Source organism: Cryptomeria japonica, chromosome 5, assembly GCF_030272615.1.
Source record: "Cryptomeria japonica chromosome 5, Sugi_1.0, whole genome shotgun sequence".
NCBI lineage: Eukaryota > Viridiplantae > Streptophyta > Pinopsida > Cupressales > Cupressaceae > Cryptomeria > Cryptomeria japonica.
In genome coordinates this window covers 782627-799386 of record NC_081409.1, presented here as the reverse complement: position 1 = coordinate 799386, position 16760 = coordinate 782627, and the positions used below count along the sequence as shown (strand labels likewise).

The 16760-nt window shown below is 37.4% G+C and overlaps 1 protein-coding gene across 3 annotated transcripts in view; it reads right to left on the bottom strand.

Annotated features, from left to right (window-relative positions):
- The window catches only part of LOC131073130 (dol-P-Man:Man(7)GlcNAc(2)-PP-Dol alpha-1,6-mannosyltransferase), a 291571-nt gene that overhangs the window by 14823 nt on the left and 259988 nt on the right, over positions 1–16760 (bottom strand). For all 3 annotated transcript variants that reach the window (XR_009112833.2, XM_058009516.2, XM_058009515.2), the window contains 6 exons: positions 16291–16377; positions 16104–16171; positions 15605–15673; positions 15421–15503; positions 8777–8876; positions 8482–8547 (listed from right to left, as the gene is read on the bottom strand). Coding sequence is in view for 2 of the 3 variants with exons in the window: in XM_058009516.2 (XP_057865499.2) it covers positions 8482–8547; positions 8777–8876; positions 15421–15503; positions 15605–15673; positions 16104–16171; positions 16291–16377 (473 nt within the window). In the remaining variant the exon portion in view is untranslated. The remainder of the gene's footprint in view (positions 1–8481; positions 8548–8776; positions 8877–15420; positions 15504–15604; positions 15674–16103; positions 16172–16290; positions 16378–16760) is intronic.

Here is a 16760-nt window from a genome sequence, read left to right as displayed (position 1 = left end):
ATGATCTGAATTCTTCACCGGAGCCTAACTAGTCCTGATGTATTTCTTCCTGTATTTCTCTTATTGTAGGTTCATTTTCAGGTGGCTGGTTTCTAGTAGTAAATGTAGGCATGAATGGTCTAGCTGTTCCTATTCTTTCTGGCTGATTATTAACTGACTGTTCATCTCTACCCCCATTGTTTCCCCCATTATTTTGATGTTGATTATTCTGCCTTCCATTATTTTGGTGCTGATTTATATTATTAGCCATAAATTGGGTCATCAAGTTGGTCATTCTGTTAACGTTATCTTGCATATCTTGTTGACTTCTGATTAGCGCAGCCAATAGATCCCTATTGTTATCTGGGTCTCCCATGTTGGTTTCAAAGATAAGTTCCTCGTCAGTTTTTGTGTGGCTATCCTCAATTTCAAATGGAATAGATGAACTATTTTGTGCTAAAGGAGAGTTTGGAAATCTATTCTGACGGGCCCTTGTACTTCGGAAATTATAATTTCCCTGGTGCATACTCAATTGCGCATTAAATTTTCATGAAATTTCAATTCCCTACAGGCTGGCAGGATGCAAAAGCTCTAATACCACTGTAAAATTCCTTATTGGGGACTGATTGTAATTATTGAGGGCTGATTGTAATGAATTGTTTATGACCAAACTATGTAGCGGTGTATGGTTTAACTTAGCCAGTTATTTATAGAATTTCATTCATCAATAAATATCATACAGTCCAGCTTTAACTTTCGTGTCTTATTGATCATTACACTATTGACTGAACAGACATTGTACACAATCAATATAAAATAATTAAATGTCCATGGTGCACCTGTTAATTCGCTGGGTTGACAGTCCCAAAGATCATCACGGTAGTCCTCCAAAAAGTCTCCGTATGTCCATTGATTGTTATCTGTGCATACCGTTGTTTCACCACCTGAACTCTACCCCCGCTGATCTTCTGAGGATGCCGACGTTCCACCACCCGAATTCTATTGCAACTGATCTGCTACACATTAGAACCACGATCTGTATTCCCGTCAGAACCACTGTGCGTTATGCACTACCACGCGGTAGGGAATATAACCCGATATCGGGCCTGCTGGTCAAGCGATATGCAATGTTCGGGTCGTATTGTCACTCTGACTACCTCCCCCCCGATACAAGCAATAAGAATATGAAAGTGTCTAGTCACTTCATCAGAAGTTCACCCCCGATACAAGTATGAGAAATATAAAGAAGCGTTCTGGTTTCACGGCATTCCAGGCAGATATCAACATGATTTCCCTCCAGTTTCACGTTGCCACATCTCTGTTTTTGCTATCATGTTCCCACCACTAGGTCAGTCTTCACTGACGAAAGGAGGATTGAATTTCGTTGGTATTCCACCACATAGGAATGAAAGTATCTGTATCTTCTTCCCCCCTTTGACAACTCACGCTATGTCCATTTATTCACCTATGAAAGTAGTTTTACGAACCAACTTTATTCAAGGAACATTAACATTATATTAATTATTTATATTAATTCCAGATTGGAATATTAATATTAAAATAATTAATATCGTGCTATCTTTATTTTCATGGTTTGTTTTGTGATTTGGGGAACATTACAGTTTTCAATCGTCCTTTTAATTATCCTGATGAGGTTCTTGTTGGAAGATTCAGCTAAGCCATTACCCTGAGGGTAATAGTTGGATGATGTCTTCAAGTATACACCATGCTTAATTAACCAAGAACTACTTTGGGTTCCAACGAATGCCCTGGCATTGTCTGATATGATGGTGGAGGGGACACCGAATCTTGTCACAATTCCATCAAGGAATTCCAACACTGAGGTCTCAATGGCATCCCTCAATGCAATTGCCTCTGTCCACCTAGTGAAGTAATCTGTTGCAGCCAAGATCCACTTATGGCTAGCACCAGAAGGTGGATTTATCATGCCAATGAAATCTAAACCCCATTGTGCAAATGGTTGATCTGCTTGGATGGGGTGAAGAGGTAGGGAAGATAGTCTTTGCTTTCCAGAGAAGAGAGCACATTTCTTGCAATTCTTCACCCATCTATGTGAGTCACTGAATAAGGATGGCCAGTAATAACCAGCCCTCATTATTTTGATAGCCGTAGTCCTTGCAGAGAAGTGGCCCCCTCAAGAGCCATCACGAAATTCCTCTAACAATTTGCTGACTTGGTTTTGTTCGATACATCTTAGTAAGACTCCATTAGAGTCTCTTCGAAAAAGAGTGCCATTCACTAAGACATAGGGAATGGACTGCAACCTGAAATGCCTTCTTTTGGTCCTATCCAGACCTTGGGGGTATCTACCTTCCATTAAGAAGGTGGTCATGTCACTTACCCAACTGAATTGAGTGTCGTTGCTAGTTGGTTGATCCTCTTGTAACACAAGGGCGACCTCTAAAGTAGTCTTAGAAGATGAGACAAGTTGTTCACATAGGCCCCTGCCTCTTACAAGCTTGGTGATCTTGATTTTGATGTTGATGTTGCTATACTTAAGCTCATAGTCCTTTAGCCCCTCACTAAAGAAAGCAATAGGTTGCTCCGAATTATCATTGTTCAGCTGTGTTAGGACAGCTGAGATGCTTGATTCTCCTCCGAAGGTATAGAGGATAAAATCCCTTTCATAGTTAGGATTGACAAGGGTAGGGGCCTGAGCAATTGCTTGTTTGATCTCTTCAAAACCGACCCTCCCCTCCTTGGTCCAACTGAAAACCAAGTTTTTCTTCAACATGGAAGTGAGGGGTTTTACCATGGTGGCAAGGTTGGGGATGAACCTCCTCACAAAGTTGATCCTACCAAGGAAACTTTGCAATCCTTTCTTGTGACTGGGGAATGGAAGAGAAAGAATAGGCTCCACTTGCTCTGGATCAATGGTCAAGCCCTCCTTGGATACAACTTGTCCTAGCAACCTTCCTTGATCAGTAGCAAATACACACTTGCTAGGGTTCAAGGACACACCATACTCCCTGCATTTCATGAACACTTGCTCAAGATGACCAAGATGGTCAGCTGCATGCTTTGAATAAACAGTTATGTCGTCAAGGTATATAAGCACAAAATTTTGCTAATACACCCTTGAAAGCCATGTCCATTGCTCTTTGAAACGTGGCACCTGCATTGGTTAGCCCAAAGGGCATTTTGCAATAAGCATAGGTACCCCACTTAGTAGTAAATGCAGTCTTGTATTGGTCTAATTCTTGGACCAAGATTTGATTGTAGCCCGAATACCCATCCAAGAATGAAAATCTTTCCGAGCCACTGACCTTTTGGAGAATCTGCTCCACAGAGGGAAGGGGATAGTGATCCTTGAGGGAGGCTCTATCCCTAAAGTCTACACATAGTCTGATTTCCCCATTCTTCTTTCTTACAGGGACAAGGTTGGCCACCCAGGAGGAGTGCTTGATAGGGAAGATGATATTGGCTTCTATGAGCTTGGTCAACTCCTTCCTCATTACTGGCTCAATCTTGGGGTTTATTGGCCTTTGCTTTTGTCTAACTGGCTTTGCATCCAGGTTTAGCTCTATAGTATGCTGGGCTAAGCTAGGGTCAAAGCTAGGGTCAAAGCCCTTCAAGTCTTCATAGGTCCAAGCAACTATGCCATAGTATTTTTGGCAAAGCTCAACAAAGGCCTCTTGTTTAGTTGAGGAACACACCTTGCCCAAGTTTAGAGACCTACCTTCGGCAACAACAACTGGCTTGTAACCCCCCCTCTTTGCAGCCCGGTTCATCTTCTTCTTCAACTAATCATTTGAGTTGAAAATACGTTCCAAGGTAACTAGACCTTTAGGCAACTTGTTGGAGTTGAGCTGCATGATTTGATCTCCATACTGGTCTTGCCGCTTAGACTGATTTTAAGCAGAAAATTCTGCTTCATTTTGCAAAAAGTTGACAATCTGCTGATCACTGTCGAACACTTGCCAATTTACCTGATTGTCTGGGACAGCAGGCCTCACAACAAGCCTGATGTGTTGTTCCTTCTCACTTGCAACATGCGTTGGTATGTAGAATTGAGCACCAACCGCTGCAAGCCTATCAGCATGCTTGTTCTGACCTCTAGGAATGCTCTGGATATTGAAGGCCTTGAATCCTTCAATCAAATCCCAAACCCTGTGTTTGTATGATTTGAGTAGGTTGTTCTTTGTTATACTTTGAGCTCAGATGTGGTTAACAACCAACTCACTATCTCCAAATACTTGCAAAGATCTGATCTTTCTGCTTTGTGCAAGTTGGAGACTTTGGATCAAGGCTTCATACTCGGCAACATTGTTGGTGCAACCAAACTGAAGCCTAAAAGAGAAGAAATATTTCTCTTGCACAGGAGAAACAAGCATCACACCAGCACCTGCACCATTCTTGTTTCTTGAACCATCAAAAAACATGCTCCATAACCCCTTTGAGTCTCCTTGTGTCTTGATGAGGTTAGGGATATGCGTATCCTCTTCATGGATACAATAGGTGCCAAGCCTAGTTTCTTCAGTCTTAGCTAATGGATCAAACTGAAAAGCATTGGCCCATTTGTCCAGCAAACAATCAGGGACCTCTTGCAAAAGAGTAGCAGGCTCACGGACAATACACTCCTCCCCCTCTTCATGCAAAGTGCAATTCATGTTTATAGGGCTAGGGGTGAGGGCTCAATGTGGTTTTGCGCAATGGGCTCTGCCTTTATGGTAACCTTGGTACCATACCTTGTTCGAAATAGCATGTGGGACCAATCAAAAGATAGGTATCCACCTATCTTGGCGGTGAAGTCTCTAGACAGGCAGATGGCAAAGAAGGCAGGGAGGTCAATGATTGATACGTCTTGCAGGACAGTGCAACCAGAGCATGCATGCAAGGTTAACTTCACATTTTTAACAACCCCTACTATCTTAATAGAAGTGCCATCCAATTGGACCACCCCTTTAGTCACAGGTTCATATTCTATGCCAAGAAGATCAACTACCTTCTTAGGCATGACTGAGCTACTAGCTCCTAAATCTATCATGCAGTTGTGAACCAAGTTATCTCCTATGATTAAGGAGAGATAGAAGGGGGGAGGCTTGCTGACCTTGCTTCAATCTTCTTCCTCCTTGGGTTGCACCAAACCGGTGGAGACTGCCTTTCCACTGGCTGCTGCCTCGTCACCTGACTGGTCGACATCCTTCAGTGCCTCCTTAAGCAAATCCCTTTGAGATGGGATGGAAAGGGCCTCCCACATAGTGACGTTGAGGTTGGCCTTCTTCATCTGATCAACTATGTTGAAAGGAACACCAGCTGATTTTAGAGGCCCCTTTGAGGCTATGAGGTCTACCTTTGCTCTTTGGACGACTTGGGCCTCTTCCCGCCTCTTGCTCCCTTGCATGGTATTTTGGCTTGTATCCTGGATAAGTAAATTGGGTGTTGGAGCTTGGGCTGATGTTGAAGGTGAGGCAGCCTCCATAGCTCTCTTCTTTGACCTTGTATATTGTAGCATAGACTCACCATTTGTTTGGTTCAAACCACAGAATTCTGCCTCTTGCCAATTGACAAAGGTAGAATCCCCTTGCAAGTAAGCTTGAGTGCTAACACTAGGCTGATTTGGGTCATACTGTTGGCCAGAAGTGGTCGGCTCAACCTGCACCACTAAGGCTTGGACAAACCCTCCATTTTGGCATGCACCTTGGTTGTGTGGCTGATTGCATGGTTGACACCAATCCTTCTCTCGGGCGAGGTTAGTTTGCATTGGAACTATCGCTTTTGAGTTGCTTGCAGCTGTGGGGTTCACACTATTCAAAGGCCTGGCGTTACTCCATTGGTTTTGCCCTTGAAAGGGTGGCCTATTCTACTGATAGTTCTGATTTTGTGCTCGATAAGGTCTGCTATGTTGGGCTTGTTGCCTCTTTAGTGTCACCAACTCATTGCTAAAATTTTGCAATAAAGCCTTGACCTCATGGAGCTCATTGGAGGGTGTGGATGATTGTCTTGCGGGTGCCATGGGGATAGGAGCCAAGGTGGGTTGTTGAGTAGGAGCTTCTGGGAAGAGAGACATTGGAGGCCTTGGAGCTATCTTCCCAGCTTGAATCAAACAATTTTCTGCCCTTATGGCTATGTCATATGCACTCGGTAAAGAGGCTCCACCCATTGATTGTACCATGACAACTATATCGTTGTTGAGAGCTCTAAGATAATACAAGAAGGCATGATTTGGAGATGGCTTCACTGGAGCAGGAATTCTATTCCATGTCTTATGGAACCTGAAATTGAAATCTCCCATGAACTCATCAGGTGCCCTCTTGATCGTAGTCAACTGCTCCACAAGTGACAGGTGATCACTTTTGTCTTCGAAATGGTTGCACAACCTCTCCCCCAATTCATCCCAATTGTGAATGGAGCTAGGCGACAACCCTCTATACCACTGCAAAGCTTTGCCTTTCAAAGATGTGGCTAAGAGTCTGACAACAACATCATCCTGAGTGATATTATGGACGGAGCAGATGTTTGCAATGTCCTAAATGTGCTCAATTGGGGTAGTAGTTGTTTCACCAGTGAAGTATGGTATAATCTTTAACGCAGCCACTGGTATATCATTCCATTGAGTCAAAATAAGGGGACTCCCCCCATTGGAGGTAACAAAAACCTGATTTATTGCCATGTGAAACAATGGTCTATTGATATGAGTGGTGGGAGCCCTTGACATTAATGGTCTTGTAAATGGAGGGGTAGAATGAGACCTGGGAGATGAAGTGTTTACAACCCTAACCTCCCTAACTGGTGATAATGAAGGTCTACCTCTTTGTCTTCTAGTGCCTGAAGATGAGAGTTCTTCGAATTGGAAACTACCTCTAGAAGACGCCCTTGTATGAATTTTGGGCATGAAATCAACAACAAGTCGTGAAAAGCAGTGGACCTGTGAGCAGAGACTTCGAAACCTTGGGGTTCCAGACTTAGGCACTTTGGAACCTGGGGGTTCCGGACTTCCGGAGTTGCAAGAGTTGCGATGACTTGGGAACCTAGGGGTTCCGTGGTCCTAGAGTTAGAACTAGTCACGAACAAGAAACTGGACTTGTTGAGCAAAGTCGCCAAGTGCCTTCGTCTCCTTTGTTAATACATGGATTATTTGAGCAATTAATTTTTCAGGGATTAGTGTCTCCTATAGGTTGGTGCCTAAAAATGTAATTGGGCATTGGTGTCTCCAAGAAGTTGGTGCCTACTTCATATTGTAAATTCCTTATTATATTTCTGCTTTTGTGAGGCTGAATTTGGGTAGTAGATCAAAGCAACTATTCTTACCATGATTTTTCCCTTCTAGGTTTCCATGTAAATTTGGTCTTCATATGATTGAATGTGTACTTGTGCTCATTATTTGATAAGCTACTAGTAGTTGCTTCTAATGATAAATCCGGATGTGATGGTTAGTGAAGTTATTAATGATAATTTATGTTCAATCAAGATGAAATTTGCATATATTGGTTCACCCTCGCCCTCTTAGTGTATTAGTGTGTCCTTCAATGGCAGCTTGAAAAAGATTATTTAATCCTTAAAGGCTAAGATTCCCTTAATATATTTCAGCAGCTACTAAATGAGACTTCTAAAATTATACAACTTGTTCCCTATTTGGTATGACAACCACGAAAATACTTTTAACTCCCTTTTGGATGAGTACGGCAGGTAGGGAATGAAGTTCATAAACTTTATAGGCTGTGATCCATAAGATATTTGATACGATAACAATCACAAGTGGTATGACAACTTAGCAAATACAAATAAAATGAATACATTTTTAAAAGAGTATTCCCCCGTTTGCAATGAGAATGGTACCTCACACAAAGATATAACTTCAACAATGTATACGACAGGTCAGGACAAAAAATTTCAATATTCCTTTAGTCTTGGTTTGGTACGACACCACCCCAAAATGAAAAATAATATATACTCTAAAAAGAATAGCTTGCCCAAATATATAATATTAAGCCTTTGTGGATTTATGGCTGTCTTCAGAATGATGTGGCCAGCAATAACAATTAAAACACAAGACAAGACAATACAACTTGGCTAGGAAATAGGAGGGTCACATGGAATGAAATGAGAAGTAGGAAATAAGCGATTGCCAATCTACAGTACAAGAAGCTCTGAAATTGTGTCTGATCATATTTGTGTTTGAGAGTATGTTATTCATTTCATTCCATGTGACATTCTCTTCAGAAAAGTTATATTCATAATGCTTAAGTTTACAAATTGTTATTCTGTTATTTCCTTCAGGAGTTATGACTTCAAGTGTTGAGCATAAATATGTGTATATTTCTGTTCTATAATCTAGACTACAACCTTAATATGTCCTTTGAATATCTGCTAAGGAATTAGCTAACAATGGTTCTGTTACCAGTACAAAATCAATCAACAGTAGCAGCTTTATCTCAACTATGAAAGTCACAGACAAACAGAAGGACATAAGATGTGAATGAAATATAAAAATATTTACAAGGTGCTTGTGAATTCTGAGTTTGGGTAATGTGAGCTTACGTGATGAGATATGTAAAATTTCTACCAATAATTTCTTCAAAAGAAAGATCCTCTTCCTTGGAATATCTGCAGTTATCCAAAATATTTGAGACAATAAACTCTAGTCATCTATAAGAGAAAAGCCGATCATAGCAGGAAAGAAAAAGATAACAGGAAATGTCAATGATCAGCTGTTCATCATCGATATGTACACTTCAAACTTCAAAGTCACAGATTATGTACATAATATGTTTTAACTTCGTTAGCAAATTGCATGTTAATCAGAAGTACATGCCAGTAAAAAAGCATGGCATACCTCCAAGGAAATTCCTTTTCACAGAACCGAGAAATTCCATTCATTGCCGCATATGTATCAATGTGAACCACACGGGTATAAGATGTGTTAGGGTGTAAATCTGTAAAAGAAAATGCTGATGTGAGCAACATGCTAATATTAGTTAACTCAAAAGATAGAATGCATCAGTATTATTTAGCAAGGATTTAGCTTAACATTCATCCAATAAGATTGAAAGTGATATGAAAGGACAATAGAATTATGTAATTTTTTTCGTAAGTCCTTTCCCCTAAGGTGTTTGCATTCCTATGATATCCAGAGTCTGAGATGTTTACTGTGCTGTTTGAACTTTGAAGCTGTAGACCTAGCATCCCACATAGAGAAACGCCATCACAAAAAAAATAAAGAGAAGGTCTATTCTTAATATCACCAAGAAATATCACTAGACTGTGTGTTCATGGAGTAGTGTCAGAAATTGCCTACTTTGCAAATTCTACTCTATGCATTGCAGTCATTTTGGTATCCATGCCTGTAGCATGTCTAGGTTTCATTTTAGCCATTTCCTTAGCCTTTCTCCTAGTGGTTCAAATGCTAAGCAACTATTTTTTTGTTTCTAATAATCTTTCTGAGTTTTCCTAAGCCCATCTCCACTTGTATGCTAATGCAATTGCCGTCTGTGACACCTTCTAATTTTGATGAATTCAACCCTCTATTAATCACTTCTTGCTGTCTTTTGAGTCATCAAATCGCTCTTCTCTTAGCTCTTGAAGTTTCTTGTGCTCTATCCGCTCTTGAAGTTTCTCTGTAAGCTTGAAGAAGCATACTTGGAAGCCATTCTCAAGATTTTGAAGTCTCTTGAAGTTGAAACCTTGCAATCCAACTACGATGAATACTTTTTCTATTGCCTTTTCATTTATTTTACTACCTCTATAATTCCATTAAACTCACCTTCTTCCTTTGCTACTATGGTAGCCACTTCCTAGAATTAAAAATTCTAGCTTTACCTTGTACCCTTTGGCATCTATACTTCTTTCATTATTGTCTACTCATTCCATACACCAGGCACTAGACAAATTGTAGGTTTTTTGCTAAGTTGCCGGTACGGGTACGTGGGTATGGTACGCTGGTACGACAATTTTTTGGGGGGGGGGGCCTGGGTACGTCCGTACAAAAAAATGTAAAAATCATAAATATATACATATATGCAGTCTAATAAGTAATAGAGATAGCAGATGTTGCCATTATGCTATCTACAACAGATTAATTTTTTTTTATTAAAATTTAACATTAAACAATAAACTATAGATGTTAAATATTTAAATTTAATTTAAAGTGAAAATGTAATTATTCATAATCATTAATTAAATATATATAATTTTATTATTTATTAATTATTATTTAACAATTTATATTTGTATAGTAATAGATGTTAAAAGTCAAATATTTAAATTTAATATAAAGTGAAAATGTTATTATTCATAATCATTAAGTAAATATTTACTTAATGATTATGAATAATAACATTTTCACTTTATATTAAATTTAAATATTTGACTTTTAACATCTATTACTATAAAAATATAAATCATTAAATAATAAAATTATATTTAAAAAATTAAAATTAAATTCTTAACTTCCTAAACATTTAACAAACAAATAAACAATAAACCTAAAATAAAAATCTAAACTTATTATAAATAAATAAAATAAACAAACAAATAAAAAAATAAATATAAATGAAAATCCTAAAGACAAAGTCTAAAATTATACTTTATAACAAAATTTAAGAACAAAAACTTCCTCGAGCTCTGCCATGACCCGTCTAGCTCATCCTGCCTGCGTCGAGTTGTCGTGACCCATTGAGTTGCTGTGACCTGCCGTGACCTGTCGTGAGCTGCTGTCGAGCTTCTCCTGCCTACTTTGTCGTTTTGAGTTCTTCCTGCACCGTGTGTCGTGTTGAGCTCTACCTCCGCCGCACACGAAAAAACATTTGGCTTTTCGCGTTAGGGTTTACACCCGTATTAGACCCGTATTCAAAGAAAAAGCGAAAAAAACCCACAAAATCCGTGTCCGACGTCAATTCGTAAAAAAAAACCGTGACAAAATCACCACGTCATCTTAAATTCGTCCGGATTCTTGGTTGAAAAAGTGGATGTATTTCAAGGGGCAAATGAAGGAACCTTGTTCGATTCCATGGGAATTCCAGCACGATTCAGTTTCAGAAACGTAACATCCCTGGAATCGGCAGAAAAAAAGGACGTACCGGTAACTTAGTTTTTTTGTAGTTTTTACAACTATATTTGTTTACCTAGGACAAAGCACTTTGTCTACTATCCACACTTTATAGTAGGGTTGTAAAAAAATCAAATAGGGATCTAATTAAGGAAAGCTACTAAGCAATCCCATCAACTTTCTTTGTTTTACCTATAAGTTTGTATCGATTTTTGCTAATTTTGCAACTGCCACAAACACAAGTAGAGCATCATGTTACACTAAAATCTAACTATATGATCAAAAGAGAAAATCACACTTGTCATGTCCCCTTTTCAAAATTAAATTAATTGAGAGATGCATAGCCTGTTTCTTATTTTTTGTAGGTTGAGGGATCAAATTAGAGAAATAATTATTCAATAATAATATTTTAAGTTGTCCCAATAACTTTACTTTTATAACATTGTGAAAGGAAAACTAATGTATTTTTTTTTTAATCAATGTGTGCTTATTGAAATAATTTGTTAAAAAGGTGGGAAAAGGAACTTCAAAGTAAAAAGTGATTATAAAGGGGAGAATTTAGCACAGAAGAGGTAATCCATTGTTATTGTTATCAAATTATTTTTCAAATCTTGAGCATTATTCTTCATCTACACACCTGAGGATGAAAATTCTTTGGTGTAGGCAGTCTGCAAGACAAAAGTCCTTTTGGTTTCCATTTTGTATTGGAGGCAAAAAATATCTTTTTGTATTGGAGGCAAAAAATATCTTTTTGTCCTTTTGGATGATTCCATCCACGGATTGCATTGGCATTGTAAGATTGCAGTAAATTTTAGATGGCAATTTAAGTTTCTACTTGTGGTTAAAGATTTCAAATTCAGATTTATATTTTGTGAAATTACAAAAGTAAAATCATATCAGTTATCTGTTGTTTAGACTAGTTAGATCTTATTTTATTGTTTTGAAGTTGTCATACCATCTTTATAGAGGCCATACCATTTCGGAACAACCATACACTTTTATGATGTTATATTGGTTGTTTTTGGGCTGCTATGTGCATTTGTGGCTACATACATTGATTTATTTGGCCGCCATACGTCATTGGACCCATGAAATATTTTGTTGTGATATTTCTACTTCTTGGCTGCATACTATGCCTTAAGGGGCCATACAAATTCATATTGCTGAATCTTAGATCATAGATTTCCGCAATACCATTCTTCTATCAACAACCATACAAATGCTAAGTCCCAGCTGTGGCAATAAAATGATTATCAATGGGTTTTGTAGCAGCCTCTGTGATGAGGTTTATTTATGTCCCATTTATCCCATATTTTAGACATTTTCCTGTACTGTCATAGCCATCTTTGTGCTTCATTTTCACATCACATCTTTTTACCATCTTTCTCTAGATAAGACTTAATCGAAATAAGAGATAATTTTAATTTTTGGGTGAAGAGAATGAATATTTGATTCTATTTACTAATAATTATTGTCATTGCTATTGTTAATAATAGTTCTTGAAGCAGCATTAATGCCAAGCAAGGAAGTTCTAAATGTGGCTTGTAAAAAAATTTTAAAATGCTGATATTTCCATGGATTGCATTTTATAAAATGAATGCTTCTCATTAGTATTATTTGTCTTGTTGAATAACGGTTCTTTTTTTTATAACTATTTTTGTATCTTTAAGATGTTTAATGGCCACAAGTAAAAAACAATGGCCTACATTATTTTTTTGTTACAACTGATTGATATATCAATTGCCTTGTTGTAAAAGGAGTGGTTGTAGATCAAAACAACTCCCTACATTAAGAAAAACAAATTATTCTAAGCTATGAGCTTAGTAAAAAGATTTATACACCACATTTCATATCTAATGTGCAAAAAATGGTGTGAAGAAACGAAGTAATAGTGAGGTAATTGCATAGAATGGAAGAGCAATGGATTAGCGTAGAGGAAATGTCATAGTGTGGAAATAAATGTGAATGGAGAAGTATATATTATTTTCTACAATAAAGCATAATATGTGCAGTTCATGATTTGAGAAGTTTTGTAGTAGCCAATAAGAGTTAGCAGGGAGCCATTTTGTGTTGGTGAATTCTATATTTAGAGAGGCATGCTTTTTTTTAGCTTAAGCTCACATAGGGCTTCCTGGAGCTTTTTTTGTTCCCTAATTATAGATTAGATTTTGATTGCTTTTTCTATAAAGCAAGCTGAAAAAATTCCTAGCACAGAATTGTACCCAACTTTCACATTTTTCCCATTTGAATGAAAGGATACAATGAAACAGATTGCTGATCATGTACTTTCAGATTTGCAGGATTAACAGACTTTGTCGTTAAACTGAATTTATGGAATTTGCATGAAATAAAAGGGAAAGGAAACTCAAGAATGGAAACACACACACACTGTCACACACACACACACACGAGATCAAGGGATTAATATATTTCTGACCTCTTGAAACAAAAGAAAATATGTTGACAGGAAATCCAATTTGCCTTCCTGCAAGATGTCACCCTTCAGAAATGACAGCGATTGTGATGCATGCTATATGCTGTTCTGGAGGCTTTCTACACATCCAATACATATATGAAATCCAACGCTAATAATGAAGGTTAATGGCTCACACAACTCCTGTAGCTGTTTAGCATTGAAAGAACTAATCTTTATTCTGTCCAGCTCCTTCACTGTCTGGTCTCAAACACCCGACCTGTCTAACACCACCTTGCCCACAACTTTGTCTTTTTAATTTGCCAACATATGATCTTTTCCATATATCCTTATTCGCCTTCCCTTTTGATTTGCCCCACAATGACTGAGGTTGCGATACCAAATGGTAATGTTTTCCACGCATACCAGTCCCACTCATTCATGGCAAGGTAAGATTTCCACAACTTTTTGTTCTTAGACAACCATAGTAATATCGAGTGCTCCTATGTCCAAACAAATGCTACGCCCAAATTATATCCACAAGTCACAAGACACCACGGTGACTAGCAAATGGTAATATTAGTAATTGATCAAATAGAGGAACATGCCAATAATGCTATCGCTCAGAATAAAAAATATTTATTTTTTAACCTTTAAGTTTGGATAGTAATCAATGCTCCTGGAGACACCTGATCATCTTCTTAATGCATTGTTCAAATAAGAGTATTCCTTGATCAACTATTTAATCTTTCCTCATCCAAACCTTTTTCTGAAGGTAAATTAAATATATTTGCAAGCCTTTTCTTCTGAATAATAAATTTGTAATATTGCAAATAAACTGAAATTTGTCTTTTTAATAGAGACTTCACAAATTTCTTACACAATAGGGTCCAACTGTGAATTCAGAAGTGAGATTGGGTTTTCAACCTAAGGCTTCCAGAACTCGTAAAACAGATAATAATATTCATTGCAGGTCGATTGGAATTATAATTCATTCAATTCATATAAGAACCACCAATATATCAGAATTCAGGAAAGCAGATCCACTCTTAATATATCAACAATCAGGCACATTGATCATATAGAAAGAAAGAAATCATTAAGTGGAGAAATAAATGAGAAGAAATCGCATGTCTAATCACAGCCATTGCAGAAACGAACAAGGAATCTGCCAACCATTATTAATACGGGTAAGCTGTATCAGTCAATACATCTCCGTGGTCATATTAGTAATATATATTGAAAATGCATTACTCTATTTACAGCATTCTATTATATTCCTGTCATAGCTGCTCAATGGGTATAATGTGCTTAGGAAAGAGTATACTTATCACATTAGAATCAATCATACTTTAGTGGGAATCAGTCATAATTAAATATGAATAATTTATCTAAGTTATGCATCAATTATTATAAATATAAAATATGATTATTTACATAATATTCAGATATGTTTGCATCATAGTAATACACCCTTGTGGAGGAAGGGTATGACGAGGGGCTCGTAAGTAGGCCATTCTAGGATGACCAAAGTGGCATCTAGAGCTTGGATGGCCCTTACATGGAGGAGTCAAGGAACCCAGTTAAATTCTCTACCCATTCCCTGCAAGACATAATAACATGGGAGAAGTGGGCCTGATAGGCAAGCAAGTGCGAGCCCCCGAGTGAAGCAAGAAGGTTGAAGAAGGCAACCTCTCCTGGGCTTGGTGTAGAAATGGCTCCAAGCAAACCTTCAGGTCCCTTTCTCTCCAACTCTTTTGTATTATACTTTTAGTGTTTTATCTAACCCTAACAATAAGATGAATATGTATTTGTATTTGTTCTTATGCTTTATGTGCAGGATCTACATGCGAGGGTTCATCTTGTTAGCAATTTGTTGATTAGTAAGTTCAAACCCTAACCCTAATTTGTGTAATTCATGTTTTAGGTGAAAGTTAGTGCAATCTAGGAAGGGGACTTTTCACCAATACTGTCAAGATCTTAACAAATTCAATAAGCCGCTATAATCAGATTCTATTACCTTTATTATGCAGAGCATTTAACGCATACCCAGCTGGATAGTTTGCATAAGAAGCAACACTCATTGTAATAGAGAATCCTAAACTGAAGCATCCAGCCAAAAATTCAGTCAGAATATATGGAAATATGCAATAGATATGCAAATCATGACTCAAATACATGAAAAAATAAGAATGGTTTCCAACCTTGCTAAGAGAGAGCCAATCATGGCAATATATGCCCACTTCCAAAAGCTTTTCCTCCTATTATTCCAACTGCAAAACAAATTTTTCAATTAACATAACTATTAAAAATCATTCTTGTGTGGTTCTTGAAGCCTATACAGCTCTTTGATGAACAAAATTCTTAACTACAATAATGAGTAAAGAAATTATTGGCTCCAATTTACTATCACTAAAAAACAGAGAATTATGAGATTCCATAAAAACTTCAATCAATTCATTGTTGAAATTATATCCATCATTCTATTAGATCATGTAATAGGCACAAGCCAAAAATATTTGATTTCAATAAACATTATACATGTTAGATTACATTGTTGAAACTTGAAACAAGGACTTTTTCCTTTAGATAGGCATTGAACATGGAGTGCTGCAATTAGATATCTCCTAGCAAAAACTATTGTTAGATCTTATTAATATATAGAACCAATAACATTGCTTTCAAGAATGTCATGAGTTATACATTCGTGTAGCTGCAACTGCTGCTGAAAGATTGAGCATGGGAATAGCAGATATAATGAATCGGAGCTCCTGAAACATAAAAATAATGAAATCATTGAGATCATATAGTAATATAGGAGATGAATCAGAACTGTAAAATTAAAATTACAAGTCAGTGAGCTAACCCTTTTGGCTCATGTTAGGCATACCTTGTGTGGAAGTTTCGAGTAAAGTACAATAAAAGCCAAGATGGGTAGTACATACTGTTGCATCCTTCTTTCAAATATTATGCCTACCTGCCATTACCACCAAAGCTACCATATTTATAAACGCAAAAAGCATCAAGTAATGATCTGTTTTAATGTATGGTAAAATCTTTCTTAATTTAGGTGAATATGTCAATTCAATTTCAAGTTGAAAATGGTTTAGGTTTTGGATGCAAAAATATATTTTGCAAATTTTGTTTCAAAGACATTGCTCTGAATATAGCTATTTGGAAAAAAGGTAAACTGTACTGTTTTTCTTTATAAAAATAAACAGACTTTTATTATGAAAAAACAGAATATTAAAAAAAAGTGACAAACACTGGTAGCTCTAGGTAAGCAGCCTCCAGCCTTGTTTTACAAAGAATTTTCCATACATGTTATAACATTCTTCTTCTAGAGTGAATATTGAAAAT